The sequence below is a fragment of the Netta rufina genome, assembly GCF_964035555.1.
Source record: "Netta rufina genome assembly, chromosome: 1".
In the NCBI taxonomy this organism is placed as follows: domain Eukaryota; kingdom Metazoa; phylum Chordata; class Aves; order Anseriformes; family Anatidae; genus Netta; species Netta rufina.
The window spans coordinates 122,448,761-122,467,670 of NC_140123.1; the positions used below are offsets into that span (position 1 = coordinate 122,448,761).

At 49.7% G+C, this 18,910-nt stretch overlaps 2 protein-coding genes across 3 annotated transcripts; both read right to left on the reverse strand.

The window, feature by feature from the left end:
• Positions 1-1,940: 1,940 nt before the first annotated feature.
• On the reverse strand, positions 1,941-10,982 carry POPDC2 (popeye domain cAMP effector 2). Of its 2 annotated transcripts, none has more exons than XM_084304104.1 (4): positions 10,065-10,982; positions 8,254-8,362; positions 5,781-6,162; positions 1,941-2,385 (listed from the first exon to the last, which is right to left on the reverse strand). In XM_084304104.1, the coding sequence occupies exons 1-4, from the start codon at positions 10,553-10,555 to the stop codon at positions 2,303-2,305; spliced, it is 1,065 nt and encodes a 354-aa protein (XP_084160230.1). In that variant the 5' UTR covers positions 10,556-10,982; the 3' UTR covers positions 1,941-2,302. The 2 variants fall into 2 exon arrangements, with proteins under 2 accessions (XP_084160230.1, XP_084160229.1); XM_084304103.1 differs by having other exon boundaries at positions 5,643-6,162; positions 10,065-10,977.
• A 5,091-nt stretch (positions 10,983-16,073) lies between these two features.
• On the reverse strand, positions 16,074-18,687 carry COX17 (cytochrome c oxidase copper chaperone COX17). Its single transcript, XM_084304182.1, has 3 exons — positions 18,388-18,687; positions 16,778-16,888; positions 16,074-16,291 (listed from the first exon to the last, which is right to left on the reverse strand). Exons 1-2 carry the CDS (start codon positions 18,504-18,506, stop codon positions 16,804-16,806), a joined length of 204 nt encoding a protein of 67 aa, XP_084160308.1. The 5' UTR covers positions 18,507-18,687; the 3' UTR covers positions 16,074-16,291; positions 16,778-16,803.
• Positions 18,688-18,910: the final 223 nt, after the last annotated feature.

Genomic DNA, 18,910 nt, shown 5'->3' on the forward strand with positions numbered 1-18,910 from the left:
CAATCTCTGTGAAAGGAGGAGATGATATCACTCTTTCTACACAGGTCGTACTGGGATGATTCATTTGTGTTTTATTAAAGCGCCCTGAGGTTTTCATAGTAAAGGTGTGAAGTATTACTTCTCCTCAGCAAGGGGAGTTCAGTTTTGGTTTAGCCTTGGAACTGGGAGGTGCTAAAGAATCACAGAATTGTATAGGTTGGAAAAGACCCTTCAGATCGTCAAGCCCAACCATCACCTAGCACTGACTACCAAGTCTACCGCTAAACCACATCCCTAGTTGCTTAGACAACTTCCTTAGCAAAGAACTCACTTGCACCATCTGCAAGATGCTTTCAGAGTAAGAATCTATCTATTCTTGTTAGTACTCTTGCTACATAATCGGAGTGGATCTCCATCTCACGGTGGGACTGGTGCAGCTCTTCAGGCTGTTGGCTTGTTCTCTTTGAAGCTCACATGTAGTGAAGCAGACACCAGAAGCACAGAGTGCTCTTCCATGCAATTTTGCACTGCTTTGAGCAACTGCCCAGAAGAGAAGGTAACAGGAGGACATCAGAGTATTGTAGCTATAGGACCACCTAACACAAATTAGTCCCAGGACCTCAGCACTGCCCTTCGGACATGGAAAAGCAGCAAATGTCTGGAAATCACTGGTAGAAGACTACAATATCAAAGAGACACATACAGAAGCAGCCCTTACCCATTCTACCTGGTTTTGATCATCTTGATACATCTGCAAATTAAAGAGGAGACAAGTCTTGCATCACTTTTGCCCCCAGCCACACACCCTGTAGACCATTCTCACTGGTTCCCTGGACTGGCTTTACTGAGAGACAAAAAAGCACCCCAGGAACACTATGGTCAAGAGAAAAGGACGTGCTAAAAGCTTTTCTGCCTTGAGGAGAGCTCTGCATGAGCTGTCACTCCACGAGGCATTGTCACTGCAGAGTTACCTCCTGCCCTCAGCTCACATTCCAGCTTCTGGACCCTGCCACGTGGCTGCTTGGGAGGTTAATTAAGAAACCATCTCCAGTGTCCACTCAGGAGAGGGCTAGAGCCAGACACTGACAACCTGGCAGAGATCCCAGTTAGGTGGTGCCATGACTGAAGAGTTGTGCAGGAGCTTCTTGTTGAAGGCTGGAGTACAACCAAGAGAGTGCAGTGACTGGCCACGGTGACAGGCATTAGCAGGATGATCCTCAGCCTGGGCAGCCCCATTATCCTGTCCTGGGATGAAAGCAAAGGCAAGTAGTGCAAGAAGCAGCATATGCAATGACGATGACTACGGATCCCACGTACCCACCACTCCACCAGCCTCTCCAAACCTCAGATCCCATGGGGTTCAGATCTCACTTGGAGGAGACCTGCAAGCCACAACAAACTATCCCCAAGAGCACAGCCCAGGGGAAATTCTCCATGGGTATCTCCATCTCCGTGACTCCCTAGAAGAGGAAATGGTGGGGGAAGCCCACCAGCCCAATCTCATTGCAGCTGAACATGGAAGAGGCTTTCCAATTTCACACTTTCATCTAAGGCTGCACTTTCTTCTCCCTACTGATCTCCCCAGAGACTTTTTTGCACCCACTCATTTCTTCACTGTGTGTGCGCCCCACAGAGCACAAAAAAAAGAGAAAAAAAAAAAAAAAAAAAAGCCATCTCAGGCTCTCCCTCTCACCTGAGTCCCAGTTCCCTGCCTTTCTTGGTCTGAAAAAATCAACTCAAACAGCCCCTTCACCACAAGTTGGTAGCTTCTTTGCTAAGTCTTACTAGAGTGGATGCCCAGTGAGATGCATCACATCAAATCTCCATATAATTCCCTCTATCCTATTCCCATTGCCAAAGCCACCAGGCAGCCCATTTTCCACTGTCCTTTCCCCCGTGCTTTGAGACCGCCTCACACCCTTCAGACAGCGTTACCTCCCTAACCAAATCCTCGAACACCAGCAGTTTCATCTCTGTCTTTAATGGGAATCATTAAACAAAAGGGAACACAGATCCTGCGAGCAGGCTCGTGTCGCTTGCAGCCGCATCGGCGTGCTGTGGTATCGGAGCCGCCGACACGCTTGGGAATAAAAACCAAGCCAGGGAAGCTCCCCGGGGCCGGCAGCTCCAGGCGAACATCGTGGGGTGGGAGGTGCTGGAGTGCCACTGCAGTCCCACGCGCGTGCTTCAGGTGCTCCTGAGTGTACGTGTCTGTGCGGGCAGACGTTTCAGTGCGTGCCAAAGAGTGTCTATCTGGTCAGAGACGTGAGTGAGCAGACGTGCCCTCGGAGGGGCTTGGGGATCCAGACAGCCTGTTGTTCCCTTAGAGCTCGGGGGTCTGAGTGGGAGCCAGGGGGGCTCGTCCTTTGCTGAGAGGGTGGGGGTAGCTCCGGAGGTGTCCAGAGGCTGCAGAAGGAAAGCAGTGGAGGGGGGAAGGATAATGGGAGGGAGGAGAGAGAGACAAAAAAAAAAAAATAAAGCACCATTATTATCACAGGAATAACTCTTGGCTTCCAAACTTTTCCAACACACAAACCTCATGGAGCCCACCATTCCCTTTCCTTCTCCCCTCTCCTCTGAAATTAGCATGCAAAACTATGCAATTCCTCGTAAAAAAAGGAATTTACGTGGTAAATCAACAAACAAGGTTACCCACCCGCCTGAGGCAACAAAAACAAAGCTCTTCAAAGCGCATCCTCTGGTACCAGGGAAACAAAGCCCACAGCAACTTTAGTTTTGCTCACGAAGCAGGTGTAAAACAGTTCCTACTCACTCAGACACTGAGATACAGGCCAACAAGCACCCCATCCATCTCACCCACCAAACAGAAGCCAGCCCACAGATGCAACTGCACAGAACTACGTAGCAGCAGCCCTGCATATTGCAAGCGTTGCAAAGCAGCAAGCTAGGGCAAATGTGACATGAAAGGGGGAAAAGGCAGGTGGCTTTTGGTTGTTTGAAGATGTATATGAGGAATAAAGCCTAGTTCACAAGGGAGCGCTGAGCTATTTATACAGCAGTACGCTGTTAAAGCAGGTTTTGAACAGAACCTCTGAACCTGTCTCCTTCAGACAGGCAAGTTACTGAAATATCTGAAATACTGAAATATCCTCTTCAGAAAGAACGTGCTCATCATAGCATACTCTGTCTTATTCACAAGCAGTCTAGAAACTCTTTCAAGAACTAGGTAAGTATAGCAGGTCACTACATCCCACATGAAAATTTCATATGAAACAACCTCAGGATGCACCAGGGGAGGTTTAGGTTGGACATCAGGAAGAATTTCTTCAGGGAGAGGGTGATCAAGCATTGGAACAGGCTGCCCAGGGAACTGGCGGAGTCCCCATCAGTGGAGGTATTTGAGAGACAGCTGGACGTGGCACTAAGGGACATGGCAGGTCAGGGTGATGCTTGGACTTGATGATCTTGTAGGTCTTTTCCAACCTAGATGACTCTGTGACCTTCACAGCACTGTGGCACAGCAAGGTGGCTACTGCAACAGTGATAAGGAAGGTGGTACGCAGAAGCACTTCTGTAAGGGGAATTTAGAGAGCCAGAAGGTAATTACCCAGGCTGGAAGCTGCTGGGGAGCCGGATGAGAGCTCAAAACAGGGGAAAGCCCCGGGGGAGCTCTGATGGCTGGGATCATGGCTATAGTGTACTTCGAACAATGACACCGCAGGGAATATCCCTGTTTACTATGAATGTTTTCACCACTTCTAAAGCATATGTTATGAAAGTGCTTTCCCTTGGCCATGACAAGCCTGCTCAGATAATCTGTTGGGCTGTGGTTAGTGCCTGGCCAGGAGAGGACTGCAGCTCCTCTCCGCCACAAAGTTTTGCTGTTTGTTTTGCACTTGAGTCATGGAAGAACAGAGTTGTGATGTGACAACTGCTGGAGTGCTGCTGGGATGTTGGTGCAACTGGGATACAACTGGGATACTAAGACATGAGCAGAATAGGAAGGATGTGCTCCTACCAGTGTGATGGGAACTCACTACACTGAGTTTGCATTTCTTCACCTAATTACCTTAGAAATAAAAATGCCGTGCTGGCTGTTGCCTCCACACTGACAGACAAGGAAGATCATCCCCTTCTCCCATCCCGACTACTGGCCTATGAAACATTTCTGCTTCTATCACAGCTCTCTACTCCAAGTATCAGCCCACATTGATATCGCCTCATTCACAAGATCTGGAAAGACGAAAGCTCCCAGAATGTTTTAAAAGGAAACTGAAAGAAAGCGTAGCCTTGTGTTGTGTCCCACAGGCTTTCACTCACACACACAGACACCTCTTGCGTGCATGATCATAGTGTTCTCATGACAAAAAAGAAAGAAAAAAGCCAAAAAAAAAAAAAAAAAAAGTTGTGGTGTTCCTTACCTCTTTCCCTCTATTTTTTTGTTTGTTTGTTTGTTTGTTTTTAATTATTTGCATTTGAACTTTTGGTTTATTCTGAGCTTAATCAACCAGAAGAACTCTGCCAATGACCTGAGAATGGACATCCTTGTGCCGAGAAGACAACATCCAAGCAAAGCATACAAAGTGACTTTCCCCCCCTTTACGACACTAACTGCTCTTATTTTTGATCGCGTCCACTCAACAGAAATGCCTGACAGTTAAGAGGATGGCTGTCTCATAAATGATTCACGTTCCTGCCTCTCCAAGTAAGGACTGAAAAAGTTGCAAGTTCCTATCACCAGCAGCCTACCAGGGACTGTCACATTACTAGGACTTTGCAGCTAGAAAACAAGTGAAGATTTTGTTTTTCTCCTCTCTGCCTTCTGCCTTTTTTAATAATAAAGATAAATTAAGCAAAGCTCTCACTCATTTTTTATCCGATTTGAGGAAAGCCAGACATGCTTGCTCCTTTCCTGGCCAGTTCTGCCATAACCCAGATTTCAAGTCTGGAGGCATGGAAGCAGCACAGGAACAGGAATGTGACTCAACTCATGGCAGAATTGTACAAAAACAGGATAATCTTCCAGTTCCACTGCTTTCAAAAACTATATTCAACTTCCTTGCTGCCACACAGACAGGGTCTATGCAATGGTCTCTTCTAGGATAGAAATCCCAATCCCGGGTTTAGTGTCTGGCAACTGGATGTCAGAAAGCAGCTTTTATTCGGCGGGGGCAGGAATGCACATTTGGAGGCTGCAGCTGGCGTGCAGCAGCTGGCTAAAAGTAGCTCAGCATGGAATTTATCTCTCGGCCATTTGGATCTGAATTTCAAGCACGAGCCACCCTACCATCTATTTCTGTTCACCTGCCTTGCTCCTCTGCTCCAACATCCCCCAGGCCTAGGGATTTTCCCCCATGCAGAGTAAGGAGCTGGCATTTAAGACCAAGTAGGTGCAGCTGGCAATCAAGGGGTGCATTTTGGGGCGATTCCCTTGGAGGAAAAAAGGGATGTGTGGTGGGTGTTCATACCTGCTTGTACACTCGCCTCCATGCCAGCAGAGCAGAAGCGTCCTGCGCTGGTGGCCACCAGCCTTTGCTCTGCTTCGGGATCTGCCAAACCCCAGCCCCTGGGGACCTCAGGAGAGCCACGGGGTCTGCCCCTGGAGCCACCTGCACTCCTCCCCAGCTCTGCGCAGGAGCAAGCCCGCAGCAAGCAGAGGCGAGAGGCCGGGGAGCGACTCGCTGCCGCCGGCGGGTACTTACGCAGGGATGCCACGTGGGGTGACGCGTGCCCGTGCCGGGTGCGCCCTCACTTCATATACTCCCCTTCGCTCACATAGTCCATAAAAGACCCCGGCAACTCAGCAAAATCTTCCAAGACAAGACTGGTGGAGTCCTCACCCAGCAGGTCGCTCTCGGGCCGGGAGGCCCGGGGGCGTGGAGCCGGTGGTGGTGGCGGTGGTGGAGGCTGCAGAGGGGCCTCGGAGGCAGCAGCGGGTCCGTGGGCTGGCGGCGGTGTGGGTGGCAGCTCCTCGGCCTCCTCTGGCTCCCCCTCGGAGGCGGCCGGCCCCAGGACGTGGTAGAGGCTGGGCAAGCGGATGTCGAAGCGGAGGCCGAACTTGGCGAAGAGCTTCTCGTTGAGGGAGTAGAGCTTCTCCGAGATGTCGTAGCCCAGGTGGGAGGAGAAGAGGCGGGCGACGTAGCGGTCCTTCCTCAGCAGGAGGTACAGCCGCCGCCTCGGCCAGGTCACGTAGCTGCAGTCGGTCTCGGCCGTCAGCGTGACCTGCAGGGCAGGGAGCGAGCAGAGTGAGCCCCAGCACCCCGGGATCACCCACACCTCTCCTCGAGGGTGGTGGGGCTGGAGAACCACGTCAGATACGTCCTTACCCACCGCTGATTTCCCTTCCCCAAGGAAACAATTTTGGTTGGTGTTAGAATTTGTTTTGCGTTGGGTTTTGCCAACATGATTACAACCATTTTTTTCTGCTAGCTGTGAGACCAGACAACAATAATAAATCTTTATATACGCAACACAAGACTGCATAATGCAATAAATATAAATGATAAAACAAACACACGAAGGGTCAAACGCTCCTGGGCTGAAGAAGAACATCCGAGTGTAATGGAGACACCGGCATGTGAACAAGTGTCGGAACAGAAATATCCCGGGGGCTCCCTTTCACTCTATACCCAGGGGTCTCCTTGGCCAGCCACCGTGGCAGAGAGCCACCGGGAAGCTGAACACAGCTTGGCTGCAAGTGCGTGTCCTTGGGATTGATATCCAACGCCACTGCCGTGCAAGCAGCTGCTGTAGGAAAGAAATACAGGAGCGAAAACCCGAGAACTTCCCCAGGCCAAGGTGAGCGGGATTACGGGTCACAGGGAAACTGCAAGGAGCAGAACGTCCTTTTCCTGACCAACTTCTGGTGCAGCCATCCAAACCCTCTGCTTCCCGTGAGGGATTAGGTGAGCTGTGACCACAGAAGCTGTCTCCCAGCCAGGGCAGCAGGACAGGGTTCGCTCACGAACACCTCCGGTATCATCAGAGCTCCTGTGGGAACGTGCCAGCCACAAAACCCGACTCCTGCGGGCCCTGACAGCCAGCAGCTCAGTGGGAAGAAGACGTGGCCAGAGCAGAAAGCGCGAGGTAACCAGCTCTCCTCATGAAGTGAGTCAAGCTTCTGCCATTTTTCGGTGGACACAGAACTGAAACTGCTCGACCCAGGCAGCTGTGACGAAAACCTGGACAAGAAAACCTTCCACACCTCCTTCCAGCAAAGCCCCAGAATCAAATGTCCTGGTTTTTTTTTGTTTGTTTGTTTTTGTTTTTTTTTTTTCACCCAGGTGATTGTGATGCTGGGGATAAGGTTGAAATGAGCCACAGAGTCTTACTAACTACTTGGATAAGAGTGACTAGGGTGTCTGCCAAAGGTAGCACGTCACCATGGCCAGCCCTGGGTGTCAAGAGAAATGCCCTGCCAGGAACAAGGACCAGTCAAAGTCTCACCTGCTGAACACTGCTTTCACACAGCTCGATACTTCTCCATGCTCCTCAGTAAGCAGACGAGGTTTTAGGCATTTTTGGCACACTGCTGCAGCCTTTCCCCACCCCAGTGCCTGGCACAAGTGACCTCCCCGACCAGCCTCATCTCGCAGAGCAGGAGCTCCCCAGCTATCTCACACACCACAGATAAGGATGCTCAGGAGCTCTGGGAACATTCAGTTCCACAGAAATCAGCTCAGAGAGCAATACAGATGTCTTCTCAGGTTGCACACCATCCAGCTGTCCATTTCCCACCCTAGAGGGAGAATTTCCCCTCGAGGAGCATCAGGTATCATCCTCCCTGCTCGACTCTTACACAGGCCAAATTCAGAGCCAAGGAAAGCAGATTTGGGGAGCTGCCCCAGCTTAGCCAAGTCTGAACTCGGCTGTTTTTGCAAGAAAGCAGCATCATTCCCTCATGGCTGTCCCACGCTCCCAGGGGATTAGAAAAGTCCCTCCCCGTATGCCCTAACCGGCACACTCGGGACTGACATCCTGATAGGGATCAGCCTGTCCTGGCTTGTGGGTTGGAGGCAGAGAGATGTGGGCTTGAGTAATCTCCTCCAGAAGGAAAGCCAAGCAAACACGGGGGTGTTGACAGCAAGAGCAAAACCCTCTCAGTTGCTGCAAATAAGAATTGGTCCGGCCTCTCAGCAAGGGATTCCTGTGCTCAGAAAGGACCATATTCAGGCGTGAATCAGCCTTCCTGCTTCTCCACCCCAAAACGCATCATCATCAGAAAGGGGATATTTATGGGTTTACATCACCGCCGCGTTTTGCCACCCTGATGTAGCAGCACATGGGGTGAGCATGTCGGTGTCAGGGCCTCACCTGGAAGGTCCCTTCCTCGGAGGGTCGCAGTGATTCCCACTCTGGAGAGTCCAGGAACTGGTAGGGGAAGACGTAGTGGAGGAACTGCCCGTCCTGGCTCACTCGGACCCTGCAGAGAGGACAGGAGATAGGCAGGCTTAGACCACAGAGCAGGCATCCCATGAATATGATCACACCGTGGGCAGGAGCCGGTCCCACCAGAGAGGAGAGGCTTTCTCCTTGCCACACACACGTCCCAGGTCCCCTCTGGGACAGCTGAAAATGCTCCAGTTTCTGGGGCTCAACCCCTTTGCTCCATGGCAAGGAGATGCACTGCCCCGTACTCTGCCTGCTTTGTTGCTTGCCACGCAGGTGCAATGCTTGGTCCTGAACCAGGATTTCTCAGCCTTCAAGGCTGCTGCTTTTCAAGTACTTCTCAGTCTGAATTCACCTCTTTCCACTTGCATTTTCCTCCTTTCCTCAGAGCTGCAGGAGGGCAATCCCCACCTCTAGGCTGGAATGCAGCAGAACCCTTCCCCAAAATCCCACTGGCCGTTGTTGGTGCAAGCCCATAGTTTGCTGCACGTTATCATCCAACCTCTCTTGGCCTCTTTGCCTTCTAAGCATGACTTTCCCCTATTTGCAGATCTGGTGCACTTCAGTGCAGGCTGCTCAGCACGGGGGTTTGGTAAAGGGAAAGGCACATGAAGGAAATAGATGTACCCAATTTCCTACATGAACCCAATTTCCTCCCAGAGTTTTGCCATTCAGTGCTGGTCAGTGTTCCCAGGATACTCTTAACACATCCCAAAAAAAGGACAAACACTGAAAAGGCAAGGACAACTTTTTTTCTGCATGCCCCCGCTCACCTTGCACCAGACTGCAATAAACCATGAGCTGCAGGTGATGCTGGGCTCGCCTTCCCAAAGGAAAATCTTTCTGAGACACTCACAGCTCTGCACTGCTCCCACTTGCAGGGCCCTTTCCCTTCCCACTCTCACTTAACATTAATGCCACATAATGGCACAGTTCAGTCAATAACCAAAAAGCATCAAAAGGATGTGACTCGCAGGCAGGCAGCTGCAACCATCCCCAGGTCCCTGTGGTCCTCCTTGATGGTCTGGGGGAAGGAACAGCACGAAGACATGGGAGCACAAGGAAGGAAAGAAGCCTGACGAGGCGGTGTACTCACTCTTTGATGAAATGCCCCTCAAAGTGAAAAATTTCTGAGCCCTGAGGGCTCAGGTGTTGGGAACAGGGAGCAGAGCCTCTCCCTTTAGGGCTGCTGGCCAGGGCGAGCAGGTCAACCAAAGACTCAGTGCATTTGGCCACCCACATCTCAGAGGTGTGTCTGGTACCCACAGAGACCACAGGTTCAGCCATCTCCTTCCCGCCCTCAGAAACACTCTCTCTCAGCCTTCAGACTCCAGGTCTGCTCCCGTTAGAAATAAAATCACCGAGGAAGAGGCGAGGACACCCCCAGCATTATCGCAAGGAAGTCCGAGCTGGCTGAGCTCTGCTACATATTGCTCGATGCTGCAAACCATTCCCTATATTTTACTTTGTATTATAATATTTTAATATGTTATTGATTTATTATTATTTAATGTATATGAAGTATATTATCATATTGTAATTTATATTAGGAAAACAAATATTAAAAAGCCAAACCCCAAAAGCAAAGTAAAAACGAGCAAACAATGAAACCAAGACAGATGCATGCTGCAGAGCCCTTTCAGAGGAAGGGAAGGATCACCACCCTGGTTTCTGCAGAGGGGCAAAACCCCAAGAAGCAGCCACAGCACTTTGTTGAGGAGCGGGCTGGCCCTTACCTGCCAGAGAGCAGCAGGGAGAGGCGGTCAATGGGCGTCTTGCCCTCCACCGCGTAGTTCTGGTCTCGGGCTAGCGGCTGCACCTGCTCCTCGCAGCACTTCACGATTTCCCTGTAGACCTCCAGGGGCACCTGCAAGGGCAGGTACATGGTCTTGTAGAGGAGGTCAAACTCCTGGGGGATGGTGTCCTTGCGGAGCCGGTAGGCCAGGTGGGCCAGCTGCAGCAGGCAGAGGAGGACGAGCAGCATGTTCCAGGCGAAGACGTCCAGCCCGCAGGCGCTCAGCCAGCCCCACAGGGCGTAGCAGAAGTAGCCCGGGGCCAGCAGGCCGAAGATGTAGAGGGACCCGAAGATGCCGCTGCCCCCCATGTAGCCCAGGAGGACGATGCAGCTGGCCAGCTGGTAGGCTGCCCCCTCCATGTGCTCCTTCCAGGCATCGCACGCAGGGGGCTGGAGGACAGCCTGGGCCCAGGAGGGGCTGCTGGTGCTCATCCTGCCCCGCTGCCCACCCTCGCCGGCCGCCCGGCCTTAAAAAACTATTGTCATAAGCAAAGAGGTCTGAAACCAGAGCTGCTGGGAGGCTGTTCCTCCTCCTCCTCCTCCTCAGCGCCGGCGGCTCCCACGGCAGCACGCTTCAGAGCACCATGCTAAAGCATTTTGGCGCCTAGAAAATCCCCAAAGCCTTCGTTTTTCCCTCTTCGTGGCTCAGAAATCAGGCCGGCCCCCTCCCTAGCCGCACCAGAGGGGAAGGGAGCTGGCAAAGAGGAGGCCGAAAGAGTTGAGTCGAAGAGAAAGCAGAGGCCATTAGCTGGAAGACTCCGGCGCCGGACGGAGATCTGGCTGCACTGCCCCTCTGGCAGTGAAAATAGAGCCCGTGAGAGAGCTGAGCTGCGGGGAGGGGAGCGCAGGGCGCCCGGGGTTGGATTCGGCACGTCTATCTCTTGGCAGCCGCGAGGAGAGGGACCCCAGAGGGATAACCATGTTTGGAATTGAAATCCAAGGAGCAAAAGCAGCGAGGGGGAACGGAGAGCAGGCACGCACCCGCCACTTAACATAACTCAGGCACCCAGATAAGCCGGGCGGCGCGGGGAGAGGGGAAAACAACCAGCTTTATCGCTGCAAACTCCAGCCGCACGCAGGGCTCTGCGCTGCTCCGCACCCTCCTGCAAGGGAACGACGGCCACGCAGCACAAAAAAGGAGAAAGGTCGTCTCCTTCTCCCGCTGCAACCCCTAGCGATGGCAGGAATTGAGCAAAAGAAGAGAGAGTCGGGTCTGCGGGAAGGATTTCCCCGCGACGGGCTCTGCGGCACAGCCTCCCCACGGAGATGGGGCAGCTCCGTCTGGCAGGGCATTTCAGACCACGGGGGTTGAGGTAAAGCACAGAAGCACATTTTTGTTTGCAAGGGGCAGGGTTAAAGTAAATGAGCTGCTGGGACACAGCTTTACCTATCGTGAAGAGACCGTCCTGCCTAGATGTTTTGGAGTGCAATGCTGGGAAGCGCGCGTTGCGGGGACATCCCAGCCGAGGGAGGACTCTCACCCCACAGATAACAGGCTCTCAAGCTGCATTTTCATCACATTTGTGGCAGAAAGGATGTGCTTTTGAGCAGGTCTCCTATTTTCATCCCCACTAAAACAAGTAGCACAGGTGCTGGCAGAAGGTAAGCTCCTGGGGAAGCATCGCCTCCCGTTGCAATTCTCTATAGTCATTCATATAGCGGGGCTTCATTCACCACGAGGAGGAAACACAAACCCTTTCTGCTCAGGGAAAATGTGTAAAATCAGCTTTTCCCCCGCTTCGAGTGCCGTGCTCCACAAAGGCAGGGTCCCCCCGCTGCCAGGAAGCAGTCACATTTCAGGCATTGACACAACGGGCACGGTCAGTCGGCAGCATGAAGTCAGCTCGCATGGGTCAGTGGAGTAGGGATTGGGTTTCAGGGGTGGTTGTGTTTCAGGACGAGCTCGCAGCTGCCCTGCCTAACGTGCCATTCTCACTGGCACCGTGCACTTAAAGACACACCATCAGTCCTTCCACTAACAGCGCTCCGGAGTAACGTCGGCGGGTGTGTGAGGCTCAAGCAATGCTTTGCGGCAGCCTGGAGGAATTCATCATGGTCTCAGGGAGCACGATTTATCTCTACGATGCCTAGACCACATGCAACACGGAGCACTACTACTCCTAGGAGCAGCAAAGCTTAACCAGTTGTCTTGTGGTAAGGAAATGCCACGAATTAAGCTTTGCACGTGGGTAAGTACGATCCACCCAGAAACACGCTTCTGTTAAGGGTGAAGTGAAGCAGGAAAAATCGTCTCCAGTGGTCCCTTATTCAAGAGAAGGGATAAATCCTACTGACTGAGGCAGAACGAGGCAAGAGGTATGAAGAAGTGAAAAACTTCTTTCTCTTGGCCTTTCTGCAGAGAGGCAAGAAGGACCGAACAGCCAAAGCACTACGGCACAAATATTGGGAGCCAAGTTCTGATTTTCCTACCATTGTCATGTACTTGCCAGGTGGTCCCAACAATAACTCGTATATCCTTAGGTCTCTGCAAAATCAGTGTTATACGGGGCCCTCTTTCCAAGACAGGCTGACATTTGATGTAACAGAGGGTTGGGATATCAGGATTGGGAACTCTTAAGAGAAAGATACAGAAGATATTCGAGACAAAAAATGACCTGCTGTGAATAGTGATGCTGAACGACATTAGAAACATACAGAGATGCAAAGTTGCAGTAAGATTGCCACCAGATCAGCTTCACAGCCCAGCCTCAGCACGGTGTGTTAAACACCTTCCAGCTCTTCCTCTGCTTTCTGGTAGTTCCTATTCCTGCGTGTAGCTCCAGGTCATAACTTTTGCCTTTTGGTACTACCAAAAAAATCCTGCAGCAACATCAAAGAAAGTGACAAAAAAATGTTACTAGCTTCACTCCTCAGTTAGGTAAATTCTTGTGGTAAGAGATAGTCTGGATCACAAAATTAACAACTCCTCAGGATAAAGACAGTGTTTCCCCTGCCATCTTCCAAAACATGCCTCACCTAGAAGAGAGCAGCAATGTCAGTGCAGCCTTCATTATATCCCGGAGTGGGGCTTTCTTTACAGCATTGGCACTTCCAGTCAGGGTCAAGCATGTGCCCTCCTCTGCCTCTTGATACCAGTGCTACAACTCGCACCATTTAAAGCCTGTACCGCTGAGGGTGCAGAGCAGAGAGCCCCAGGCAGACAGCTTCAATCCCACACCAGTAACAGCACAAATTTCTCACAAATAGTGAGAAATTTTCCTGCTGGGGCTGAACGCAGTGATGGAGCGAGAACAGTACAGCTTGTTAAAAGGTAGATCTCTGAGCACCCTGTCGAGATGAGGTCTTTTCAGGCCCACTTTTTTGACAGAAAGGTTTGTAAAATGGTTAAACCACCAAGTCTCTAGTCTTACTTTCTCCCTTGGGAGTATGGGGGCCACACAGACCATCTTCGCAGCCTGTCCAGCTTTCCATCCAGCGAGAGTTCAAAGCACCGCCGTGGTTTTCTGAGACATTTTGTTTTCATGCCTTGCCTGGAATTAGCACACATGCCTTCCCATCTAGGGATGCTGGGGTTCATCTGAGTTGAGCGTACTGAAGTCGAAACTGACTCCGGGGGAAAAGCTCAACACAAAATAAAAGCCCAAAGCCACCTGGAATCAAGAGAGCAAAGACACATGGAAGACTCGAGCAGCACTAAAACTCCGTGCTCGAAGAAGGCAGGTAGGCATTACGACAAAATGAGCCTGTGAAGAAGACAAAACAGACATCAACCTTTTCAGCTTTGAAATTGGCGGTGTGTAAGGAGTTATTCTACAGCTTACCCACATGTAATGAACTCATCCAGTGGTGCTTCACGCTCAGTCACACATGATGATGCAACTCAGGTGCAGCCTGCACTATTTTTGGCAGCTGTACTTGGCATTATCCTCTATCCTTGAGAGCAGCCCCGTATTGAGAGGTTATCAGTACAGCAGCTGCGTGGTTATTTTGCTCAGGATGCCTACAGGTTCGCTGCTGATCCTATAAACCAAAAACAAGTTCAATCACCTGCACTGAGGACCTTGATGGCTTCAAGTCAGAGAGGACATAATTAAACGTGTCCTTTTTGATTTATTATGTGATGCATTACTGACAGTAGATTGCCAAACTAATCTACACAGTAATAAAACCTGTAGCTCCAGAATATCCACCTGGTGTTTCAAGTCACATTGGATTTACAGCACTGCTCCAGACAAGCTCATGGTAAATCACAAGTGGAAAAAGATGCGTACTGTATTTAGTTGAACCACTACTCTACAGTTTAGTCACATTTCCTGCTACTGCTGCATTTTGAGTCCTTGTAGCGACTGAACACCCTGTGCAGAACAGGGTCTGGCATCAGCCCCTCATTCAGGCCTTGAATCCACCCCGTAGGATTCCAGTAGCTTTCCAGTATTGGTTATACACTGGTATTTCAGCATCCTACTCATCATCTTCCTTCCAAAAAAAATTAAAAAAATATAAAAAATAAAAACATCTACCATGCGTTTACCTTCATGCAGATCTAGGTGTGCCTAGAATTTGTTTATGGAACCCATTTTATTTTTTTTTTTAAACCTTTCCTGGATCATATTTAAATAGCACTCCATTCTCCCCTGCCTGGATCTTTTACTCTGTGCCATCACTTCCAAACAAGATGTGCAAATACAGAATTGGTGCTGATCCACCTTGGAACAATGAATGCCAGGAGGAGCACTAGGTCCTGCTCCCAAGCCAGATATAGTGCCACACGAGACTTAAAACACTTTTTGCCAGAGCTACACCTGTGTCCTTTCTTTAGGCTGAGAGCCAACACAGGCACAACTCCTATCTGAAGAAAGTAGACAAGCAACGCAAAGCTAAGTTTAACAGCCCAGCTTGTCCCCTGCAAGCATTTTTGAGTACATTTCCTCAGACTTCATGACCTTTGTGAAACATCCTAGAAAGCAGAGCGTGAGCTCCTTTCAGATAAAATTTCACAGAAATTTTAAGTGTCACATATTAACATTCAGTCTCACCAGTGCTAGCTCAGATTATGGGACCCCCAGCAGGCAGAGAAAGATCACTACTGCACCCATACCTGCAAAAGAATCAGAGCACAGTGGACAAGCAAGACAAAGCACAGATTTTGTATCTTCAGTTTCTGAAAAGAAAGTTCTGCAGAAAAAAAAAAAACAACAAAACACAATGATGCTGCCTTAAAGCCATGGGACAAAGGAAGAACCAGTATAGGACTGTACAGAGACACAATATGAAACAGAAAAAGGATCCCACGTGTGACAAAATTCAACTATCCTTTTTTACTCCGGATTGCAAGAAGGAATCACGAGGCCACAACCACCTTCCCAGTGCTGTGTCACCCAGGTGAGGAAAGAGCCAGAAAACAAAAACCCACATGTACCCTAGCACAAGGCCAACCCAACAAAAACTAGGCATAAACAGCCCCTCTTAATTCAGGCAAATTATCTGTTTGTGTATCTGCAGTCCTTTGCTTCCTTTCCCTCAGAGAACTGTTAGCTCAAGAATTTGAGATGGATATAGGAAGTTCTTAATTCTTCGTTATAAAGAATTACACTTGAATCCTACGGTAAAACAACTCTGGTAACACAGCTTTAACTTCTGAGTAAGAGAAAGCAAATTCATTTTTGACTCTCAGGAAAGTTGCTTTCCTGAGACTGGTTGTCTTTGTACAAATATAGTTATAGCTAGTCACAAGCAGACTACAAGCAGCACTACAAGCTTCAGCACGACTTTGCTGAAAGCAGTAACATAACGGTGTTGTTAGCATGATTTCTCAATTTGCATCAGAGGGAAAACCCACTGAAGACCCATCTGTTCATCCCCAAAACAGAAGAAATTCGCGTTCTCATTTCAATTAAAGCTTTTCTCATTCTCCCCATTACGACAGCACACTGGTTTTGAATGACCATTGTCACTTTTTATTCAAAAAAGAAACCGAAGTCAAGAACACTGGTCATTTTAGACTTTTAATTAGAGGGGAAAAATATACTTTTTCTATAACGGCAATAAAGAGTTAATAGTGGAAAAGCTGCAGATGTATACACCATAACTAGTCTACATTAAAGACTCTTATAAATACTTTGTTCATATTTGTCCCTTGAAGTAACTTGCAGAAATAGTTTATTTTTCAGCCTTCCAGTCCACCAGTCACACAACAGCCATCATCATCTGGAAGAGAGAGGAAAGAAATGCGTAAAACACAGATTTCCACTGGATATGAAGGGTTAATTTAAGTCTAGTCACTCATGAGTGTTGTATACAAACAGCCCCAGTCTGCTCTTAAACTGGTTTCCAGAACTTCTTTCTGAACTCCAGGAATATATCATGGTTAAGGATGTACCTTTCTAATGAGGATGAAACAGGGAAAGATTTTCCTCCCTCCTTTGTTTGACTTTTGCATTTGAGGGGACAGGGGGCCAATATCCTACCATTAGAAACATGAAGTTTAGATCTGTTGAAAGCAAACAGAGGCAGAGAAGCAGAACCATCAGCCTCACAAGGACAGCAGCAGTCAACGAGGTTTACTTTGTCTTCCCTCTCTTAGGATAGATTTGCCCTTTGTCATCTCAGACAGTACTCTGCACTTTCCAGTGGCACCAACGGAGATGCCAGAGCACTTCAGAGGTAGAGAATGTTCCTGAAGGCTATACTCACCACACTCGCAGTCCTGCTCATCTCACTCATATCTTGAAGCCCAGAGCTCTCATACACTCTTTGTGGGCTTCAATTAGGTGCCCGCAATTTTCTTCCCCCTTCTCAATGATGCTGCAAAACAAAAAGATTTCCAAGGTTCAACAAGAAAACGTTATCCTACTATTAGCCAAATCCACAGAGCTGACGAGCTGTTGGGAACAATCAAGAAACCCTATGAGGCTCCAGAGATCTTTTTGACTATCCTGTCCAGGGTAGCACTGTTTTGGAAAATACAATGCTATTCCAAAAAGCTGCCCAAGCGTGGAGTGGTGCGCTTAAACTCTGATGAGCTGCATAACAATTTCCTAAACAGACCAATGCTACACTGGGCAAGTCGAGACTGGAATTTTGTTATATAACACAAGGCTGTCACCTCACTTTATCGAGCGTGCTCATCTTGACAAGAAAGAAAGTTTCAAATTATTCAGTAGAGAAGAAATAAGCCTTCAATAATACAAAACAGATTGAGACTAGCTTGACCAGTAAATGACAATTTAAACCAGCTTTAGGTAGTATTTAGGGATTCTGACACACACACACAGTCTAGTTACTCTTTAAAAAAAAAAAAAAAAAAAAGGCATTACCACAAACAGTAACTTTCAGTATTACTCATCCATCCAAGTGTCTAATACCTTATCGAATAGTGGTAAAAGCCTATCATCACTGGCGTGGAGCATACACCACAAAAACAGTTCAGTCTTGCTTTCTGGTGACTCGCAGAGCACTCCTGGCCTCAGGGGTGGGGGCTCCACCACCCTGCAGAGTGCAGGTCACAGATCTGGTCAACCCCAGTCTGCCAGACACAGGATGCTATTTTTTACTGACAATTACTGACAGAGAGAGAAATTAGTCAGTTGTGAGTAACTAAAAGGTCTAAATTACATTTTAGTTACTAAAATGTAACTAAAACTTCTCCTCCCAGTATTTAAGCTTTGTTACAGATGAAATTGCACCACAATCACCCAGCGTAACTCCATTTGCTGCATGACTTATACCCTACCACCCTTTTTCTCAGATGGCCACGGACACACCTTGAATTTATCACGTAACTAGACTCACGTGCCTAACTTTGGCAGAAACACCCTGCTGGCCTTATTCCATCTGCTGAAAGACGCTTCTACAACCTTTCAGGTTAAAACAATGGAACAAAAACAGTTTAGCCTCCCGACTAATTTACTGTCTCAGACAAGGGACCGGTGTTTTGGGGTACATTTCATGGTAATATGTAGTGATAGTAACTAAGCCTGTGGATATAAATGCACTGAAAGGTGTCACTGTCGATGTTTGCAGCTCTGTGAGGACTGCAAGCAAACAGAAAGCGTTGCTTTATTAGAAAAGCAGCGTTCAGAAGAAGGTAATAGAAGCATTACCAGGCCCTGGCACTCCTCTTCAGCCAACTAACAGCTGTGAAGGAGCTTTAGGAGCTTTAACACCTCCTCGGGGAGCCTGCCTTTAGGGCGAGCCACCAGCCCTGCACCTCCTTCCTCGCAGCCATGCCGTGAGGCACCCACCCCTCCTGCACACCCCGGGCTGCCCGAGGGGAAGCCCCACGGCCCGGGGAGGGCACTCACCAAGCATCCCTCGCCTTCTTGGTGTCGGGGCAGGCACAGCAGGGCTTCAGCGGCTGCTTCTGCCCCTTCGCCTCCCCGCCGCCCTTGGGCTCGCAGCTGGCGGCCGCGACCGACGACATGGCGGCACCGCGCGGGCTGAGGAAGGGGGGGGAAATGGAGGGGAAGGGGACGGCAGAAACCGAGCCGAGGAGAGCCCAAGCGAGCCGGGATGAGCCTCCCGCTGCCGGTAGCGGTCCCTGCCCGCCCGGGAAGCAAACGGAGAGGGCAGAGGGGTGCTTGGGTTCCGGGTGAAGCGCCGCGGCTGGGCGGGCAGCCCGCGGCTCGCCGGGAGTTGTAGTGTGCGGGCGCCATGGCGCCGCCCCGCCGCTGGGCGCTGGTGTGAGGCGCTAAGTGCTTTCTGCTCCAACAAAACAATTCAGCTCTTTCCAAAGCTCCTGGTTTTCATCACATGCATAGCTGAGGCTTCCTATTTTCACCATCAAGGCACCTTTTTGCACCCTGTCAATACAACTCCTTGAAACAC